Consider the following 21,343-nt stretch of genomic DNA (forward strand, 5'->3'; position numbering starts at 1 on the left):
ACTCCATAATGGCTTGTTTCAATTTTATACTACAGATTGAATGAATTTTCAGCTGCCACTTTTTTAAATTAAGGTGACAGCAGCGCATATGCTAAATAAATTTCAGCTGCCACTAAATTTCATCTATAGACGTTTCAGGCACACTAAGTTTCCCTCACTCACACTAAATTCAAACACGTTTCAGGCACATACATAACTCTAATTTTGAAGATCCGATGCTTGTTGAGGACGATGATGATGATTTCAACATTATCTTTTGTTTGGTCATTCATCAGCCATATATATTTACATTGACCGTGATTTCTTTGATTAATCGGACTCATGAATATGGAGAGGTTAGAATGTTTCTATCTTAATAATTGTTCCAATTCAATCTATTTGGCCTTCAAATATCTCAGTTCATTTTGTTTAAATCATACACCAAGATTCTCTTCAATCAACCTCTGTGATAACAGTAAATTTCTCATCAAATTTGTGATATATAACAGTAAATTTCTCATCAAATTTGCATTCTCCTTTTTGTTTATAATTTGCAATCTTTGTGACATGAAAAAGAAGTGAATGGTGATTCCTTATGAGTTATGATAGTGAAAACTGAACCCATGTGAATTGTGATGTTATTGATATTGGAGAAAATGATATTGGCTTTGGTCTGCAGAACTCTTCAGAGGGACAAGTTAGAAGGTCATTTCCTGATATCTTGAGCCAATTCTCCCAAGCAATGCAGGTAATTTGTAACCACCAAAGAAATTAAGCCTTGTTGATGCATTATTATCAAGTTTGGCAACCAATTTTATTTTATTTTTTCCTTTTGTAATACTTGTCATATGGTTCAATCGTGGTTGAGCCGATAAAACCAATTGAACCAACACTCGGAGGTATAACCGATTCAATCTCCAATCCAATTACTACATAGAAATTTGGTCTTAGGACTAATACTTGTCATTACTATGTTTTAGATTCACAATGAAGGGGCAAGAATGTTTTGGATTCACAATACAGGTCCTATTGGATGCTTACCCTATGATAACATCTATTATCCACACAAGAAGGGTAATTTGGATGCCAATGGTTGTGTTAAACCTCACAATAAGCTTGCTCAGGAATATAACAGGCAGCTAAAAGACCAAGTGTTTCAGCTAAGGAGAAAGTTTCCATTAGCCAAATTTACATATGTTGATGTTTACACAGTCAAATATAAACTTATCCGCAACGCAAGGAGCCAAGGTAATGTTCAAGTCCAAAAGCACATATCTGTTTCGACTAGAATGCAATGTTTTGGTCAAGGTTTTAAATTGCGATCCAATCATAGACATGTTTGCATCTGAATCTTTGTTATTGCCGAAAATCGAACTCAACTGTGCTTGATGCAGCCTCAACCACGTTCGCGTTGTGGTCACAAAGACATCAAAAACTTTTTTTCGCAGCTCGTAATACAATCGCGAACCTTTTTCTTAAACCTTGGTTTTTGTTATCTTTAAATTAGCTAGTGCTTATTGAAAAATCATTTTTTGTATAATTCATAACAAACGGACCTAGCCAGTGCACAATTAAGTTTTAATTTTTATCCTTGCATGATTTGTAGCAGGGTTTGTGAATCCATTGGAATTTTGCTGTGGAAGTTAATATGGTTACCACATAAATTGCTCCATCTTCATCATCATTTCACTCTTCATCTCATGGCTCCACTCAACTTCAGTGGAACTTTTGAATATCCATTGCTTGATGTGGAGGATATATTTACAACGACTGTGATTTCCTTGATTAATAGGACTCATGGATATGAAGGTTAGAAAGTTTTTATCTTAATAATTGTTCGATAACTTGGCAAAACATAGATCTCAAATCTTAGTATGAACCCTAACCCTGGCAACAATTCTGACTGTTTGATGATAGACGAATAGGCTCCTTATCTCGATTCGATGATAGACGAATAGTCTCCAATTCTGACTATTCTTTACAATTTTAGTTTTGGTTTGGTTTTTCCTCTCTATTTGTTTGATTTTATTTTTGCTTCAATTGATTCTGCCAATTCTGTCTTTAATCCCGGTTCATTATTTTTTCCCTTCCATTCTTGTATTTTTTCGATTCTCACTGCAATGTAATCTGACTTCATATCGCATAAATATTCATTTCTTTTTTTTGTTGATGTAGTTTTTAGATTTCGTGTAAATGAGAATTTTTTTCTTCTTCTGAGTTTGTATTCTTTTGCACGCACAGATAAATATTTTAGGCAACTATGAGCAAAAACTTCATGCAAGACACACGTGTAGAGCATTCAAACTTCCGCAACGTACCAAATCTCGTTGGTCAAGGATGCTTTAAAAGGAAGGAAGGAAGCAGAGGGATTTGTAAGTGAAACTTAAGAAAGCAGTCTCTCCCTTTCTCAGCAGCAAACATTTGGGAGTAACCTGACCCTATAGTTTCATATCAAATTATCCATTGATCCCACAGTTTCTAGGATAACTTCTTTGATTAAAATATTCAAATCATTCTTTGAGAGATTTGGCATAAACACATTTGAAGCAATGACCTTCTCAGTGGCGGTCTTCTGCCTGGACAAGGTGTGCATTGAAATGTGACCATCTACATAAGCTTTTGTGTTTTAGAAGCATTTCATAATTTAAATTTTTCAACTGTGATTTACTTGGTTAATCAGATACATGGATTTGTTGTCGGCAGCCATCTAAATAACTTTTATTGCTTGATTTGTCCATGCACTATGAAAATGCCAAATATGTACTATAATCTTTCATGACCAAGTAACCTATGATTTGCAGAGAAGAGATGGCTTTTAATTGTTGAAATGTTCATCAATCTTGATTTACTTTCTGGAAATCTTCATCTTGTTTACTAATAAATGAACTACATTAATTAAAAAGAAAATATCTACACATACAACGGATAAATCCTTCTATATACTTAAATGGTAAAACTATGCAAGTGTTGAACATTAAGATCTTATTTGAACTGTCACAAATGTTTTGCACAAATCAAATTAGCAGAGAATTATAATGGTACAAGGACAATCCTATATCATGATTAGTGTCTTAGTTTTTGGTTTATGGCATCTTAGATTGATTTTGAACTAATTTGCTAATCGTTTATTTGAAGATTTGAAGAATCATAAACTGTCATCTTACCTCTTACCTTTTAATCCTAGTACTTGGTTTTATTTTTGCCACATGTCACACATCTAAGAAATAGACATGATAAATGGAGGCCTTAAATGGAGGGAAGCCACGCTTTGCTTAGGTGCTTTTAAGCAGGGTCTTTCGCATCTGTCTTTTGATTTGTTGTGTCTTTTCTCTGGTGGAGTAGATCTGGTCATTTCTTCCTTTATTTTGGGCACTAGGAGGTAGGGAGGGAGGCGTTTTTTGATTTGGTGTTTGGATGTTGTAGTTTTTTTGTGTATTTTTGTTGGTGTTGGGTGTTCTTTCTTTAGTTGGTGTTGGTTATCTATGATGTTGGCCACTTTGGCATTCTTTATCTTTTTTACATTCTTCCTTTTTTCAGTATTTATATATAGATACATGTAGAAAAAAAAACCATATACTCATTTGCAAATATCATCCATATACTATTTTTGGGATCATCATGCGATAATCAATCCATTGTACGCCGAGTACTAAATACAAAAAGTAAAATCTATAATGATCAAGTGCAAATATTGATAAAATGTTAATTTAGAAAGAAATTAAGATGAAATTTTAAAAAGAGCGAAGACCCAATTTAGTTCATGACAATTTTCCTGCAACTTAATTTAGTTTCCAAAAAAATTTAATATGTATACAAAACTAGTACCTAATATTTTCAAATTGGAGTATGAGTAACTCACTTGGTTGAACTAAGGGATTAAAGAAGTTAACGAGTTTTTTTCTTTTGAAAGAAATGAAATTTAGAAGTTAAAGGTTCATGATTCAAATCTTGACAAGAGAGAAAACACTAACATAATAATTAACATACGAAAATGTATAAACATTCTATCGGGGGTTGAAGATTAGAAATGTAACAACTCATGAAATGCTTGATTGAAGATAAGTACGTGTATACCATCTAATAAAGTCTAAATTTGAATTGGATTAACATAATATATTATATTTTTTTGTTGGATTAACATAATATATCATATACAAAGATAAATTTAAAAATATATACATTTTTTTTTTATGAAATATAGAAAATTCCTTTCATAAAAAAATATTATATACTATTAATTATTATAGGCCCATTTAATTTTATATGAGGAGCCCTGTCCAAAGAAAAACAGCCCTTCTTCAAAAAAAAAAAAAAGAGCCTTTAAAAATGCAGGACAATAAGAAACCCTAGTTTCTTTCAGCCGTGGCCGCGAGACTGATAACCCTTTTTCTTCATCTAGTACATATGCTATCCTCACCAGTCACCACACTAGAACAAAATTTCCCTTCATCCTTTTATTTCACAAACATTTAGAAGCAATTCAAAGACTTTTCAGAAATATAACACAATTACTGAGTCTTTGATAACCCTAATTTCAGCCAGCTTCGTCACCCACTATGATCCACACTCAACTTTAGTGAACCCTTTGAAGATTCAATGCTTGATGATGAGGATGACGATTTCAACAATATTTATTGTTTGGTCATTCCTCAGTCATGTATATTTACAAGTGTGATTTCCTTGATTAATCTGACTCATAAATTCGAAGGTTAGAATTTTCTATCTATCTTTTTTATGCATCAGACGTTTCTATCTATCTTAATTGTAATATGATTTTTATTTTTAGCAAAATTGAATCACGCCTTTCATTTAATTGATAGCATAAGACATAGATCTCAAAGCTTCATGTACATACCGTAACCCTAGCAACATTTGGTTTCCAGTTCAACTGCTATTTTTTTTTGCAACCTTTTCTTATCTCTTCTTATCTCGATTTGATGATAAATGCTCTAATTTTAACACTCGGTTACAATTTTTTTTTCTTTCTGTTGCTTCCTTTCAATAGCTTTGATTTAATTCTTTCTTCAATTGATTCTGCCAATTCAGTATTAATTCATGAGTATTAATTCATGTTATCTGATTCATTATTCTTATTTTTTGTTTTCTTTCTTTCATCTCAATGTTTATTATTCTGATTGTAATATAGTCTGAATTGTTGTGGCTGAAACATTCATCTTTTTTTTTTTTTTTGTTCAGTAAGTTTTTAAATGTTGTTCAATTATTTTTTTGTCTCTCTCTCCTGAGTTTGCATTCTTTCCCTCGCAGATCAATGTTCTATACATTAGCCCTTTCAAGTCATCTTACAGCAATTTCAAGTCATTTTCTAATGGCATGACACATTTGAATGACACATTTGAAGCAATGACCTCTCCAAGGACAAGAAGTGACTTGAACTTTGACAGATTACACAAGTTTCAAGTGTTATCCTCAAGGAGCGTGGTTACTCGTACAAAGATGACCCGTACTAGGGATACGCGTTCGGTACTCTTGTATATTTTAATACAATAATATAGTATTATATGTGCATATGAGTTTTTTTTTTTGTTGTAATGGACTCTTATTCTCAGTTTTTAAACTTTTGTCGTGTTGTTTTTGTTGTAAATTGAAAAAGTTAGCTCTCTCATGTTATATTATATACAAAACTCATGATTTCGTTGACGTATTTGTGTCTTATTATTTTTTTTTAATTCTTGTATTCTCGTACCCAACCGCGTACCGTACCCATACCTATGCAACATAGGTGTTATCTAATAAATGAACTATCTTAAAAGAAAAATATCATCACATACATCTGTAAATCCTTCTATGTGCACAAATGGTAAAACTATGAGGGTACTATTTTACATGAAACAATTGAATCCCCATATTTATTTGAACGACAGCCACAAATGTTTTGCATAAATCAAATTAGCAGACAATCATAATGATACATATCTCGATTAATGCTTAGTTTTCTGTTTATGATATATTAGATTTATTACGAACAAATACGCTAATTGATTGTTTAAAAATATAGTAAAAAACTGTCCAATACTAATGATAAGATGCTGCAACTTCTTGAGAAGATCCTTTGTTTTTGTAGTTTCTGCAATGACTAGATCCTATATGCTAGAGCTTCGTTTGAACATTAACAAGAGCATTATTGTGCTTCAGGGAGCCAATAGGTCACAATATTTGATAACGATATGAATTGTTTAGATTATTGAAATGATATAGGTTTGGATTTTTTTTTGAAGTTTTTTTTAAAAAAAAAGTAATAAAATGCAACCAAAGTTCATGCGACGATATATGGGATAGGAATAGAGGTGTAAGTGGTTCGGACAAAACCGATGAAACCGAAAATAAAAACCGAACCAAACCGAGAAAATATCCGACCTTGTTTGGTTCGGTTCAAAACCGAACCAAACCAACCTAAACCGATCTAGTTTGATTCGGTTCTCGGTTTTTTATTTTGAGATCCAATAAACCGATGAACCGAACCGATGCTAACATGACTCCCCATTTTAGTAATATTCTCCATCCTAGCACACACTTATGATTAAGCTTAAAATTGAAGTCCAACCTAAAATACTCCTTAATTCATTCACTTTCTCCCATCATCATTTCATCTCATCACTCACACTCTAATTCGTTTACGCAAAAAAAAAAAAAAAGAACACTTGTCGTCGGTCACCCTAACTCATCTTTCCTCACCGTCGTTGGGATCGTCCATCTCTTGTTAGTTTTTTCATATATAAAGAGTAGTTTGAAAAACGAGAGAATATGGAAAACAAAGTTCAATGAAATATTTGAGTATGTTGTATACACGAAACACAAATTTGTGAAAATATGAATTTTTTTATTGTATTTTCAAACAAACCGATCAACCGAACCGATCCAAACCGACTAGTTTGGTTCGATTTCTTTTGAAAAACGAGAAAACCGACTAGTTTGGTTCGGTTTCTTTTTTGAAAAACAAAAAACCGAACCAATCCGAACCGATGAAGATTTCATAGGTTCGGACAATTTTTTGACTAAAAACCGATCCAAACCGAACCGTTACACCCCTAGGTAGGAATACCCAAACCCGATCTAGTATAGGGATGAGGTTCAATTTTTCACCTTCATTAAAAATTGGGACAAGTGTGAGGAGACTCAAACCCTAATGGGTTTGGGGAAGGCAAATGCAGTCCCCGTTGTAACTTGTTGCCATGCTAATTCTAAAAGCTTAAAATTTATCTTTCAATTCATCTTATTAGCTCCTTAGCATTTGTGAAAAAAGAATTAATGAATCGCGTTTCATCGCAATGCATAAGATTGGCAAAATATGATTGATGGTTTCTTTTCACCATACTAATTTTTCATGCGTCATGCGGATTTTAAATTATACAATCTAAAACGCGTAAAAATACTGTTAAAAACACCCTCCAACACTCTATTCTTAGATTTCATACTTTGTAGCTGGTTTGAAAGGTGAAAAAGGAAATTCAAAAAAAAAATTGATCTTGGACTATGTTAATTATTAGGGTCATCGGGGCCGTCCCTAAGAATTCGGAGGCTCGACTACGGTAATGAAAAGAGGCCGGTGATAAAATCAAAACATATTTTTTTTAAAAGAGCAATGTTCTATTTATATTTTTTAAAAGATAAATATAAGGTGCCGCATATATGCGGTACATCCAAAGGTGAAAATGACTACCGTATACATGAGGAACCCCCACCTAACACCTAATTCTAATAGGCCTAAAAGGCTAAAACAGGGGACAAAAAATGGCTGGGGGTATTAAAAAAAATTGGAGGGCAGTAGTACTAGTGGGTATTAATTTTTTTGAGGCCCATGGCTGGGGGAGGCCCAGCTCCGTTGAGTTGTTTGCCCCCCTCGGGGCCGGGCTCGAGGGTCATGTTAACCGGTGCCGGGGGCCTTGGTTAAGGAAGTTAAAAAGAGAAAGTTTTAAATTAAAAATGTCACTTTTTATACTTTTAATACTTTGAATGCACAAGTTCCAATGTAATATTACTACATTTGGCTTCCTTAACCAGTGCCCGGGGTACCGGTTAACATTTCCCTAATTATTATAGGCCTAATTAATGTTAGAAAAGTGCTTTTAGACATAACAATTGTTCACAAGCACTTCAAACATTTGAAAATATCTCAATCGATAATTAACTACATACATTCGTTGTTGAACGGAATTTGAAAACCGTAAAGTACATGTTGGCCATTGTCTTACACCACACATATTTTCAACATCAAAATAGATTTTTTTAACTATATTAGGAACAAAGAGACGATGTATTCAATGAATTTAAATGCTACTACAAGCCTACTAGGCTAGCATGTTGTTGGTTTGCCCCGTAGAAGCAAAACAAAAGCCATAAATTGAGGCATCTAATAATTGTTGGTATTGAATCTCCTAATGTGACTTGTCTATACATGCTTTAAATTCAAGTATGGATACCATTCTATGGGTCGAGTAACTCTTGCAATACTTTTCTTGTTTAGTGGGTTAAATACATTTTGTACTTTTTCTCTTTCAAACACAAGTCGATTTCAACAAACATGCAAGATTTTCACACCCTTTGTTAGGAGAGTAATGAGATTTATACAATTATTTTGTGATAATTTCTATTTAACTTTTTTTTTTGTATTTTTTATTGATAAAAAACAATAGACAAATAAAAAATGAAGAGAGAATAAAAACACACGAAAATATGAGAGAGAATTATCTAAAATAGTTATACAAATATCGTTATTTCCCTTGTAAAAAATGATTTAACAAAAAATGACTTCCTGTCAGAAGTGGTCTTCCAAGGACTAAAGATTTCTCTAAAGCACTTTACACCATTAATATTGGGTAAAATGATATTGGCTATGGTCTGCAGAACTCTTCAGAGGAACAAGTTAGAAGGTCAATTCCTTATATCTTGAGCCAATTCTCCCAAGCAGTGCAGGTAATTTTGCAACCACCAAGGAAATTAAGCCTTGTTGATGCATTATTATCAATGTTTTCAAAAATACGCCGAACCGACTGGTTCAACTGAAAACAAGTTAGTTTGGCAATTGGTTTGATTCCGGTTACATTGCAGTATGATTGAACCAAGTTGAACCGTCATTGGTTTAATCGATCTTCATTTCTTTTTTCCTTTTGTAATACTTGTCATCTTGTTCAAGTTGAGCCGATAAAACCAATTGAACCAACACTCGAAGGTATAACTGGTTCAATCTCCAATCCAATTATCATATAGAAATTTGGTTTTAGAACTAATAATTGTCATTACTATGTTTTAGATTCACAATGAAGGGGCAAGAGTGTTTTGGATTCACAATACAGGTCCTATTGGATGTTTACCCTATTATAACATCTATTATCCACACAAGAAGGGGAACTTGGATGCCAATGGTTGTTTTAAACCTCACAACGAGCTTGCTCAGGAATAGAACAGGCAGCTAAAAGACAAGTGTTTCAGCTAAGGATAAAGTTTCCATTAGCCAAATTTACACAGTAAAATATAAACTTATCAGCAACGCAAGGAGCCAAGGTAATGTTCAAGTCTCCAAAAGCACACATCATTGACTGGAATGCAATGTTTTGGTCAAGGTTTTAAATTGCGATCCAATCATGGTCATGTTTGCATCTGAATCTTTGTTATTGCCGAAAATTGCACACAACTGTGCATGATGTGGTCTCAACCGTGTTCGCGTTGTGGTCACAAAGTCATAAAAAAACTTTGTTTTCGCAGCTCGTATCACAATCGCTAGCCTTTTTCTTAAACCTTGGTTTTGTTATCTTTAAATTAGCTAGTGCTTATTGAATATCAATATCGATTTTTGTATAATTCATAACAAGCGGACCTAGCCAGTGCACAATTAAGTTTTAATTTTTAATCTTGCATGATTTGTGGTAGGTTTTGTGAATCCATTGGAATTTTGCTGTGGAAATTACTATGGTTACCACATAAATTGCTTGTTGAGGAGCATGATTTCAACAATATCCTTTGTTTGCTTGTTCATCAGTCATATATATTTACAACGACTGTGATTTCCTTGATTAATCGGACTCATGGATCTGAAGGTTAGAACGTTTTTATCTTAATAATTGTTCCATAGTTTTTTTAGCAACATAGAATCACACGTTTTGTTGAATAGATAACACTTCATTGTTGTCAGCATTGTGCTCTTTTTTTCCCTATTCATTTTTCATCATTGCAACAATTTTGACGAATAGGCTCCAATTCTGACTGTTCTTTACAATTTTAGTCTTGGTTTGGTTTTTCCTCTAGCCACTAGCCCCCCTATATTTAGGTTTGAATTATTTTAACGCCATAAAACAGTTGTTAAAATTACAAAATCAAATAAGATCAAATATCCTTATAGTAATTTTGGTAATGACATATATATTTACGGTAATGTGAAACTATTTTTAATACTAAAGTGAGCTGTACAAATAATATTGTTTGATATCAAGATTCAAGATCTTGCAGAATTGTTCAAAGTGATGACAACCATTCAAAGGCAATGCTCGCACTCGAATGGAGAAGATGGTGTCAAAAATGGTGTTGTTAAAATTTTAGGCTGCAAAGGTTGAAAATAAATTCTGATTGCCCAAATGCAATGATAATGAAGTCTCTGTTATGTTGTTAACTCCATTCTGATCGGGAGATAATTGCCCAAAAAACTAGATGACACAAAAAAAGCAGCAGTTAGTATCAAATAAAAAGAAAGGGAAAGCACAATGGTGGCCTATTAATTAGAATAACAATCAAGTCTATTAATTAGAATAATGACCAACAAAAAAACTTATTCAAGTAGTACTAGCTATTACTATTGCTTCGTAGGAGCAACTTTAGCCTTTAATACAACCTACACAATTCCTAGCCTTATCAAATATTGTGGCCTATTGGCTCGGTGAAGCACAATGGTGCTTTTGTTAGTGTTTAATCGTCTACGTGCAAGTTAAATAGGAATTAAACAGAAAGTTTTTAGCATTTTAGAAACTAGTGTCTAGCATACAGGATCCGGTCGGGTCAATGTAGAAATTACATAAACAGAGGTATCTACATTAGGAAAAACAATTTTTCATAATATCTGATGACATCACGACACATACGATCTGGTCAAGAAGTTACAGCATCATATTATTAAGTATAGGACTGTTTTTCCATATCTTCAAGTAAACGATTAGCAAATTAATCATGATATTGGATTGTCCTCGTACCATTATGATTCTCTGCTAATTTGATTTATGCAAAATATTTATGACAGTTGTTCAAATAAATACAGGGATTCAATTGTTTCATGTAAGATCTTAATCTTCAACACTTGCATAGTTTTACCATTTAAGTATATAGAAGGATTTATCCGATGTATGTGTAAATACTTTCCTTTTAATTGACAAGATTGACAAACATTTCAAAAATTAAAAGACATCTCTTCTCTTCTAATCATAGGTTACTTGTATTTTTTTTTTCTATTCTCACTATAATTTATTCTGACTTCATGTCGCTGAAATATTCAATTCATTTTTTTTGTTGATTCATATTTTAGATTTCGTTTAAATGAGATTTTTTTTCTTCTTCTGAGTTCGTATTCTTTTGCACGCACAGATAAATATTTTAGACAACTACGAGCAAAAACTTCATGCAAGACACACGTGTAGAGCATTCAAACTTCCGCAACGTACCAAATCTCGTTGGTCAAGGATACTTTAAAAGGAAGGAAGGAAGCAGAGGGATTTGTAAGTAGGACTTAAGAAAACAGTCTCTCCCTCTCTCTTTACCTTTCATTGGATGTATTAAATTTGATTAAACTTCTTTTGATTTTTTATTTTGTAATGTGTAGTCCACTTGCTTTATGGCGCTCAGTTTGATATCAGCAGCAAACATCTGGGAGCAGCAAACATTTGGGAGAGATTTGGCATAAACACATTTGAAGCAATGACCTTCTCAGTGGCAGTCTTCTGCCCGGACAAGGTGTGCATTGAAATGTGACCATCTACAGAAGCTTTTGTATTTTAGAAGCATTTCATAATTTAAATTTTTCAACTGTGATTTACTTGGTTAATCAGATACATGGAGCTTTTCAGCAGCTTATTGTTGTCAATGGCAGCCACCAAAAGAACTTTTATTGTTGGATTTGTCAATGCACTATGAAAATGCAAAATATGTTATTTTGCTCGGATTTTAATGACCATTCAGACCGATCAGGCGACTCTTAGTTTCTTACCTTCTTTTTGTACTATAATTTTAACAACTGTTCTTTACAATTTTAGTCTTGGTTTGGTTTTTCCTCCAATTCTGACGAATAGGCTCTGTCACCCACTAGCCCCAGGGTTACTTCATCTCAGGATCCACACTCAACTTTAGTGAAAGTTTTGAAGATCCAATGCTTGATGATGAGGATGACGATTTAAACAATATCCTTTGTTTGGTCATTCCTCTTTACGAGTGTGATTTCTTTGATTAATCCGGTTCATAAATTTAAAGGTTAGAATTTTCTATCTATCTTTTTTATTTTGCATCAGACGTTTCTATCTATCTTAATTGTAATATGATTTTTATTTTTAGCAAAATTTAATCACCCTTTCATTTAATAGATAGCATAAGACATAGATCTCAAAGCTGCATGTACATACCGTAATCCTAAGAACTTTGGTTTACAGTTCAACTGATATTTCTTTGCAACCTTTTCTTATCTCGATTTGATGATAAAGGCTCCAATTTTAACCATCGGTCACAATTTTTGTTTTGTTTTGTTCTGTTGTTTCCTTTCAATTGCTTTGATTTAATTCTTTCTTCAATTTATTTATCTGATTCATTATTCTTAATTTTTTTTCTTTCTTTCTTTCATCCTCGTGTTTATTATTCTTAATTTTTCTTTCTTTCTTTCTTTTTTTTTTTTTTCCTCTTATGAGTTTGTATTCTTTCTCTCGCAGATCAATGTTCTAGACAACTATGTGAGCAAACAACTGCATACAAGACATGCATGTAGAGCTTTTAACTTGCCAACATGTGTTGGGTGGATAGCATCTTTAATTACTCCTTGCCAATGATCGAACAATAACATGACACATTTGCACCAATGTCCTCGGTGGATAAAACTTGAATTGAGCTTTGACCGTTTACACATTTTTGTTTCTTAGAAGCTTTTCATGATTTAAATTTACACAAGATCGGTGAAGAATGATATTAGTTGTATATGTAATATATAATGATAATGATAATATTATATGACCCGTGAAGCACGGGGGTAGACGATCTAGTGGGTTGAATCGTAGAAAGCCAATAGAAGATGGAAAGGCTTACATTATGGGGGGAAATTTGAAATTCAAATGGGGTTTGTAATGTGTGCAAGTTAGTTGGTGAGTATTAAGTCCGGCAATTAAAGTCAAAATGGCACCCAAAAGGAGTAGGGTTAGGGTTTGGGAGATTAGTTTGCAATGTTAATTAGAATTAGAAATAAGTATGATATATTTCAAGTGTTATCCTATGGAGTGTGGCTACACATATAAAGGTGAAGTTACTAGGTGTACACATTTGGTACTTGTGGTACTCCAAATTTATTCATTGTGAAAATCGTGGGTTCTCTTGTATATTAATATGATAACACGGTATTATACGTGCATATGAGTTTTTTTGTTGTTGTAACTAACTTTTATTTTCAATTTTTGTCATGTTGTCTTTGTTGTATTGAAAAATTTAGCTCTCTCATGTTCTACTATTATATAACAAAACTCAGGTATTGTACCCATACATGCAACATAGGTGTTAGCTCGGGTCGTTCCTATGAAATAGGAGGCTCGACTCTCTATTTAAAATAGGTCCCCGGTAAAAAATGCATTTTTTTGTGTAGCTAAGCTTCATTAAAATCTGAATCAAAAGAACTTCTAAACATGAAAGGAAATAAAAAAAAAATTAAGTGAAAGAGAGTTGAAATTTACCCAAGTGTCGTTTGAATTTGTCACTCCTCCGTTGTGGGAAAGAAGAAAATGAATGGTTTATGCAAAAAAATTATTTAGGTGATTCTTTCAATGAAATAGCTTTTCAAATCGGCTGATTAAGTGATTATACAAATTGGGGATGGTTTGACAGCACCAAATTTATGTCCGTAAAGGAGAACTACAATCTAGAATATCTTAAACGTGTACCGAAGAAAGAAAAGGAAGTAACATATATATATATATATATATATATATATATATTATTTAAGTAGGTGGTGGGTATTAGAATTAAATTTATTTGTTGAGGCGCATAGCATTTGGAGGCCCGGTTTGGTTGAGCACCTTGCACTCCCCAAGTTCCAGCCCTATTGTTACCTAATAAATGAACTATCATAAATAAAAATATCATCACATACAGCTGTAAATCCTTCTATGTGCACATAAAAACTATGAGGGCATTGAACAATAAGATTCTACATGAAACAATTGAATCCCCATATCTATTTCAACGACACCCGTAAATGTTTTGCATAAATCAAATTAGCAGACATGGGCGGAGCAGTGTGCATGTGAGGTTGAGCACCTGCACACCCCGAACTCTTGAAATTAGCACCAATAATCTGTATTTCATTCTATTTGCACACCCTCATTTTGTTGTTGCACCAAGTCTTGACCCAAAGAAAGACCTACTCATCCGTGTTGCTACCGACGTGGCCCTTGAGTTGTTTCTTTTCTATATATTTATTCTTAACCTTTTATTTTCACATATTGTAAAATAAAAATGGAGAAGCATACTCATGATTATTAGATAAAATTTTATGACTCATCCATTGTACCAAGTCCATTTATGAAATGAGTCGTATAATGCGTGAGATTTTTTTTACATTTCCCATCCCTCATTTTTAGTCATCTATTTTTTTCCCAATTCTTCTTTTAGAAAATAGATATTAACGATATTCTTCATTCAAATTCCTAGTAATAAGTATAATTTACAATTTGTTTTTTAGGATATTATTTACAATTCATTAAAATTAATAAAAGTTACAAAATTTTATTCGGTTAATACGGACATCTCGAGGGACCCAAAAGGGCCTAAGAGTTTTAGGGCTGCTGCATTCCTAAGCCCGTATTCGAACCCAAAACTTTGGTTAAACTAGAAGAGACCCGTTTCATCTAGATGTTCTTGTGTATCCCTTTTGTTAGTAGAATGTATATACTAATTAATGAACCCTTCAAAAAAATTATTTATTAATGAAATTAAAAAATTTGCACCCCCTACCTCGGGGTCCTGGATACGCCTCTCGTTAGCAGAGAATCATAAATACATATCTCGATTAATGGCTTAGTTTTCTGTTTATGGCATATTAGATTTATTACGAACAAATACGCTAACTTTTTTTTTGAAAATATGAAGGAAAAAAACTGTCCAATAAACTATAAGATGCAGCAACTTCTTGACCAGATCCTTTGTTATTGACTAGACCCTATATGCTTGAGCTTCGTTTGAACATTAACAAAAGCATTATTGTGCTTCAGGGAGCCAATAGGCCACAATATTCGATAATGATATGAATTGCTTAGATTCTATTAAAGGCTTATTAAAGGCTAAAGTTGCTCCTACGAAGCAACAATAATAGCTGCATCTTAACGACAACATTTTTGACATTGTCTTCTACTTTTCAACTCGAGCATTGCCTTTGTTTAGTATTAAAAATAGTTTCACTCATACTATCGTCAATATATGTATATAATTGCCAAACAATTTATATAAGGATATTTGATCCCATTGGAGTTTGTTAGTTTAATAACTTTTTTAGGACGTAAAAATAATTGAAACGCAAACTTAATCCTAAATATAGGGGGTGCGTCTTTCCCCTCCCTTGATGTGGAAAACTCTCCATGTTTCTGATAGTCTATTTAGTCATTTTTCTGGATGTGTGCATTGGACATATATATGTAGCCATTGTCTTACAGATTGGCCATTGCCTTACCCCACACATATTCAACGAGGAACAAAAGAGTCGAGGAATTTAACGAATTTAATTGCTATTACAAGCCTACTAGGCCATTATGTTGTTGGTTGGCCATAAATTGAGGCATCTAACAGTTGTTGGCTGTGAAGCCCCGATACTTCATAATGGATGACGTATCGTATCCCCTGCGTATTCTCGCACCGATACCTACCCGATACTTCTCGATACGTATCGAAGAGTATCCAAAGATTAAAATTTTTTTTTAAATAATTATCCGATACTTTCCGATACGTATCGGAGAGTATCCGATAATTATCTTGCACCGATACCTGCCCCGATATTTCCCAATTAATGTTAACTAAAATAACTTAACTCTTGAGTACCGATGTGTTCTTTTTTGGATATAGTGCTTCTTTTTTGGATAGATATAGTGTAACACTAACAATGTTCCTTTTGGATATAATATAGCAGTGATGATGCTCTTTTTGGGATATATTGTTTATGTAATTGACTAATCATCACTCTCTTAATCGTCGATATTATTTATATTTATGTTGATTTGTTACGAGCCTATGACCGGTTTCTTTTGTTTGTTAATATATTTGCATATTAAAAAAATGGTTATAATTATATTGTACATTTAATTATATAAGTTTTTTATTAACGTATCATAACTGTATCGTATCTTGATTTTTGAAAATTTTCCGTATCGACGTATCGGTGCGGTATCGTATCCGTATCGTATCTCGTATCCGGGCTTCGGAGGTTGTTGGTATTGAATCACCCAATGTGACTTGTCCTATACATGTTTTAAATTCCAGTATGGATACCATTTTATGGGTCGAGTCACATTATTTTATATTTTAAATAAATGTCACTTTTCAGCTGCCACCCTATAAAGCTTCATCTATAGACGTTTAGGGCACACTAAATTTCTCTTTAAAATTTTCAGGCACATAACTCTAATTTTGAAGATCCGATGCCTGTTGAGGAGGATGATGATTTCAACATTCTCTTTTGTTTGCTCATTCATTACCCATATATATCTACGTTGACCGTGATTTCCTTGATTAATCGGACTCATGAATATGGAGAGGTTAGAATGTTTCTATCTTAATAATTGTTCCAATTCAATCTATCTTGGCCTTCATGTATCTCAGTTCATTTTGTGCAAATCACACACCAAGATTCTCTTCAATCAAATCTCTTATAGCAGTAAATTTCTCATCAAATTTGCATTCTCCTTTTTGTATATTATTTGCAATATTCGTGACATTAAAAAGAAGTGAATAGTGATTCCTTATGAGTTATGGTTGTGAAAACTGAACCTATATGTTATTGATATTGGACAAAAAGATATTGGCTTTGGTCTGCAGAACTCTTCAGAGGAACAAGTTAGAAGGCCATTTCCTGATATCTTGAGCCAATTCTCCCAAGCAGTGCAAGTAATTTGCAACCACCAAAGAAATTAAGCATTGTTGATGCATTATTATTAAGTTTGGCAATTGGTTTGATTCCGGTTACATTGCAGTATGATTGAACCAAGTTGAACCGGTATTGGTTTAATCAATTTTCATTTTTTTCCTTTTTTAACACTTGTCGTCTGGTTCAATCATGGTTGAGCCGATAAAACCAATTGAACCAACACCCGAACCGGTTCAATCTCAAATCCAATTATTATATAGCATTTTGGTTCTAGAACTAATAGTTGTCATTCTTATGGTTTAGAAATTATACAATGAAGGGGCAAGAGTGTTTTGGATTCACAATACAGGTCCTATTGGATGTTCACTCTATTATTACTTCTATTATCCACACAAGAAGGGTAACTTGGATGCCAATGGCTGTGTTAAACCTCATAATAAGCTAGCTCAGGAATATAACTGGTAGTTAAAAGACCAAGTGTTTCAGCTAAGAAGAAAGTTTCCATTAGCCATATTTACATATGTTGATGTTTACACAATAAAATATAAACTTATCAGCAACGCAAGGAGCCAAGGTAATGTTTAAGTCTCCAAAAGCACACACCATTGACTAGAATACAATGCTTTGGTCAAGGTTTTAAATTGCAATCCAATCATGGTCATGTTTGCATCTGAATTTTTGTTATTGTCGAAAATCATACTCAACTGTGCTTGATGCGGCCTCAACCACATTCGCGTTTTGGTCACAATGACATCAAAAACTTTGTTTTCGCAACTCATATCACCATCGCTAACCTTTTTATTAAACCTTTGTTTTTGTTATCTTTAAATTAGCCCGTGCTTATTGAATATCAAAATCATTTTTTGTATAATTCGTAACAAACAGACCTAGCCCGTGCTTCATCTTCATCATCATTTTACTCTTCATCTCATGGCTCCACTAAACTTCAGTGGAACTTTTGAATATCCATTGCTTGTTGAGGAGGAGGATTTCAAAAATATCCTTTATTTGGTTGTTCATCAGTCATATATATTTACAACGACTGTGATTTCCTTGATTTTATCTTGATAATTGTTCCATAATTTTTTTTAGCAACATAGAATCACACGTTTCGTTTAATAGATAACACTTCATTGTTGTCACTTGTCAGCATTGTGCTCATTTTTTTTCCTATTCATTTCGCATCATTGCACTAAACATAGATCTTAAAGCTTAGTATGAGCCCTAACCCTAGCAACAATTCTGACTGTTCGATGATGGACGAATAGGCTCCTTATCTCGATTCGATGATAGAAGAATAGGCTCCAATTCTAACTGTTTGCAATTTTAGTTTTGGTTTAGTTTTTCCTCTCTATTTGTTTGATTTTATTTTTGCTTCAATTGATTCTGCCAATTCTGTCTTTAATCCTGATTCATTATTTTTTTCCTTCCATTCTTGTATTTTTTTCCTATTCTCACTGTAATGTAATCTGACTTCATGTGCTGAAATATTCATTTCATATTTTTTGTTGATTCAGTTTTTAGTTTTCATTTAAATGAGATTTTTTTTCTTCTGAGTTCATATTCTTTTGCACACACAGATAAATATTTTAGACAACCATGAGTAAAAACTGCATGTAAGACACACATGTAGAGCATTCAAACCTCTGCAACGTACCAAATCTCATTGGTCAAGGTTACTTTAAAAGGAAGGAAGCAGAGGGATTTGTAAGTAGGACAACATTCTCTCCCTCTCTTTCCCTTTCATTGAATATATTAAATTTGATTAAACTTCTTTTGATTTTTTATTTTGTTATGTTTAGTTCACTTGCTTTATGGCGCTCACTTTGATATCAGCAGCAGACATCTGGAAGCAGGAAACATTTCGGAGTAACCTGACCCGACAGTTTCATATCAAACTATCCTTTGATCCCACAGTTTCTAGGATAACTTCTTTGATTACAAATCATACTTTGAGAGCTTTGACATTAGCACGTTTGAAGCAATGACCTTCGCAGTGGCGGCCTTCTGCTTGGACAAGGCGTGCATTGAACTGTGCAGAAGCTTTTGTATTTTAGATGCATTTCATAATTTAAATGTTTTAACTGTGATTTTCTTGGTTAATCAGACATATGGAGCTTTTCAGCAGCTTATTGTTGTCATTGGCAGCCACCAAAAGAACTTTTATTGTTGGATTTGTCAATGCACTATGAAAATGCAAAATATGTTATTTTGCTCGGTTTTAATGACCATACAGACCGATCAGGCGACTCTTAGTTTCTTACCTTCTTTTTGTACTATAATCTTTCATGACCAAGTAAGCTATGATTTGCAAAGAGATGACTTTTTATTTTTGAAATGTTCGTCAATCTTGTCAATTAAAAAGAAAGTATCTACACTTACCTCGGATAAATCTTTCTATATACTTAAATGGTAAAACTATGCAAGTGTTGAAGATTAAGATCTTACATGAAACAATTGAATCCCTATATTTATTTGAACAACTGTTATAAATATTTTGCATAAATCAAATTAGCTGAGAATCATAATGGTACGAGGACAATCCTATATCATGATTAATGGCTTAGTTTTCGGTTTATGACATCTTAATCCAATACACCCCCCTTAGATTCATTTTGAACTAATTTCCTAATCGTTTATTTGAAGATATGGAAAAACAGTCGAATACTTAATTATATGATGCTGCAAGTTCTTGACCAGATCGTATGTGTCGTGATATCATCAGATATCATGAAAAATTGTTTTGCCTAATGTAGATACCTCTGTTTATGTAATTTCTGCATTGAAAGGATCCTATATGCTAGACACTAGTTTCTAAAATGCTAAAAACTTTCTATTTATTTCCTATTTAACTTGCAAGTAGACGATTAAACACTAACAAAAGCACCATTGTGCTTCACCGAGCCAATAGGCCACAATATTCAATAAGGCTAGGAATTGTGTAGGTTCTATTAAAGGCTAAAGTTGCTCCTACGAAGCAATAGTTATAGCTACTACTACTTGAATAAGACATGGCATTTTTACCTTTTCTGTTTATGTTCCTTTTCATTTTAATTGATACTAACTGCTGCTTTTTTGTGTCATCTAGTTTTTTGGGCAATTATCTCCCAATCAGAATGGAGTTAACAACATAACAGAGACTTCATTATCATTGCATTTGGGCAATCAGAATTTATTTTCAACCTTTGCAGCCTAACATTTGAACAACACCATTTTTAACACCATCTTCTCCATTCGAGCGCGAGCATTGCCTTTGATTGATTGTTTGCAGTTTGAACAATTCTGCAAGATCTTGAATCTTGATATCAAACAGTATTATTTGTACACTCACTTTAGTATTAAAAATAGTTTCACATTACCGTAAATATATATGTCATTACTCATTACCAAAATTACCATAAGGATAAAAAGGGCAACCCGGTGCACCGAAGCTCCCGCATACGCAGGGTCCGGGAAGGGGTCCCACCATTTGGTGTATTGTAAGCAGCCTTACCCTGTTTTTACACAAGAGGCTGTTTCAGGGACTTGAACCCGTGACCTTACGGTCACATGACAACAACTTTACCAGTTGCGCCAAGGTTACTCCTCCAAAATTACCATAAGGATATTTGATCTTATTTGATTTTGTAATTTTAACAACTGTTTTATGGCGTTAAAATAATTCACACGGGAATTTAAACCTAAATATAAGGGGTGCTACTTTCCCCTCCCTTGATGCAGAAAACTCTCCATGTTTCTGAAAGTGTATATAGTGACTTTTCTGGATGTGTACATTGAACTCATATCAGGTGCTATGACAACAGCCTAAAAAATAATAGTATTTCCAGTTCAACTGACATTTCTTTGCAATCTTTTCTTATCTCGATTTGATGATAAAGGCTCCAATTTTAACTATCGGTTACAATTTTTGTTTTGTTTTGTTCTGTTGTTTCCTTTCAATTGCTTTGATTTAATTTTTTCGTCAATTTATTTATCTGATTCATTATTCTTAATTTTTTTTCTTTCTTTCTTTCATCCTCGTGTTTATTATTCTGATTGTAATATAGTCTG

The 21,343-nt window shown here is 33.3% G+C and overlaps 1 protein-coding gene across 6 annotated transcripts; it reads left to right on the forward strand.

Moving 5' to 3' along the window:
* LOC146896684 (GDSL esterase/lipase At5g14450-like) lies at window positions 1-20,667 on the forward strand. Of its 6 annotated transcripts, none has more exons than XR_015023339.1 (7): window positions 8,421-9,166; window positions 9,248-9,498; window positions 9,865-10,031; window positions 11,563-11,693; window positions 11,798-11,928; window positions 12,024-12,441; window positions 12,891-13,577. XR_015023339.1 is itself a non-coding variant. In XM_085737420.1 (6 exons), exons 1-4 carry the CDS (start codon window positions 216-218, stop codon window positions 1,624-1,626), a joined length of 495 nt encoding a protein of 164 aa, XP_085593546.1. In that variant the 5' UTR covers window positions 1-215; the 3' UTR covers window positions 1,627-1,788; window positions 2,221-2,564; window positions 20,382-20,667. The 6 variants fall into 6 exon arrangements, 2 of the variants coding, with proteins under 2 accessions (XP_085593546.1, XP_085593545.1); XR_015023340.1 differs by having other exon boundaries at window positions 8,421-8,910; XM_085737420.1 differs by lacking the exons at window positions 8,421-9,166; window positions 9,248-9,498; window positions 9,865-10,031; ... (2 more) ...; window positions 12,024-12,441; window positions 12,891-13,577 and adding exons at window positions 1-335; window positions 659-727; window positions 960-1,227; ... (1 more) ...; window positions 2,221-2,564; window positions 20,382-20,667.
* The last annotated feature ends 676 nt before the right edge of the window (window positions 20,668-21,343 follow it).

This window comes from Medicago sativa, chromosome 8 (assembly GCF_051527215.1).
Source record: "Medicago sativa cultivar Bolivia chromosome 8, Bolivia_mono, whole genome shotgun sequence".
NCBI classification, from domain to species: Eukaryota; Viridiplantae; Streptophyta; class Magnoliopsida; order Fabales; family Fabaceae; genus Medicago; species Medicago sativa.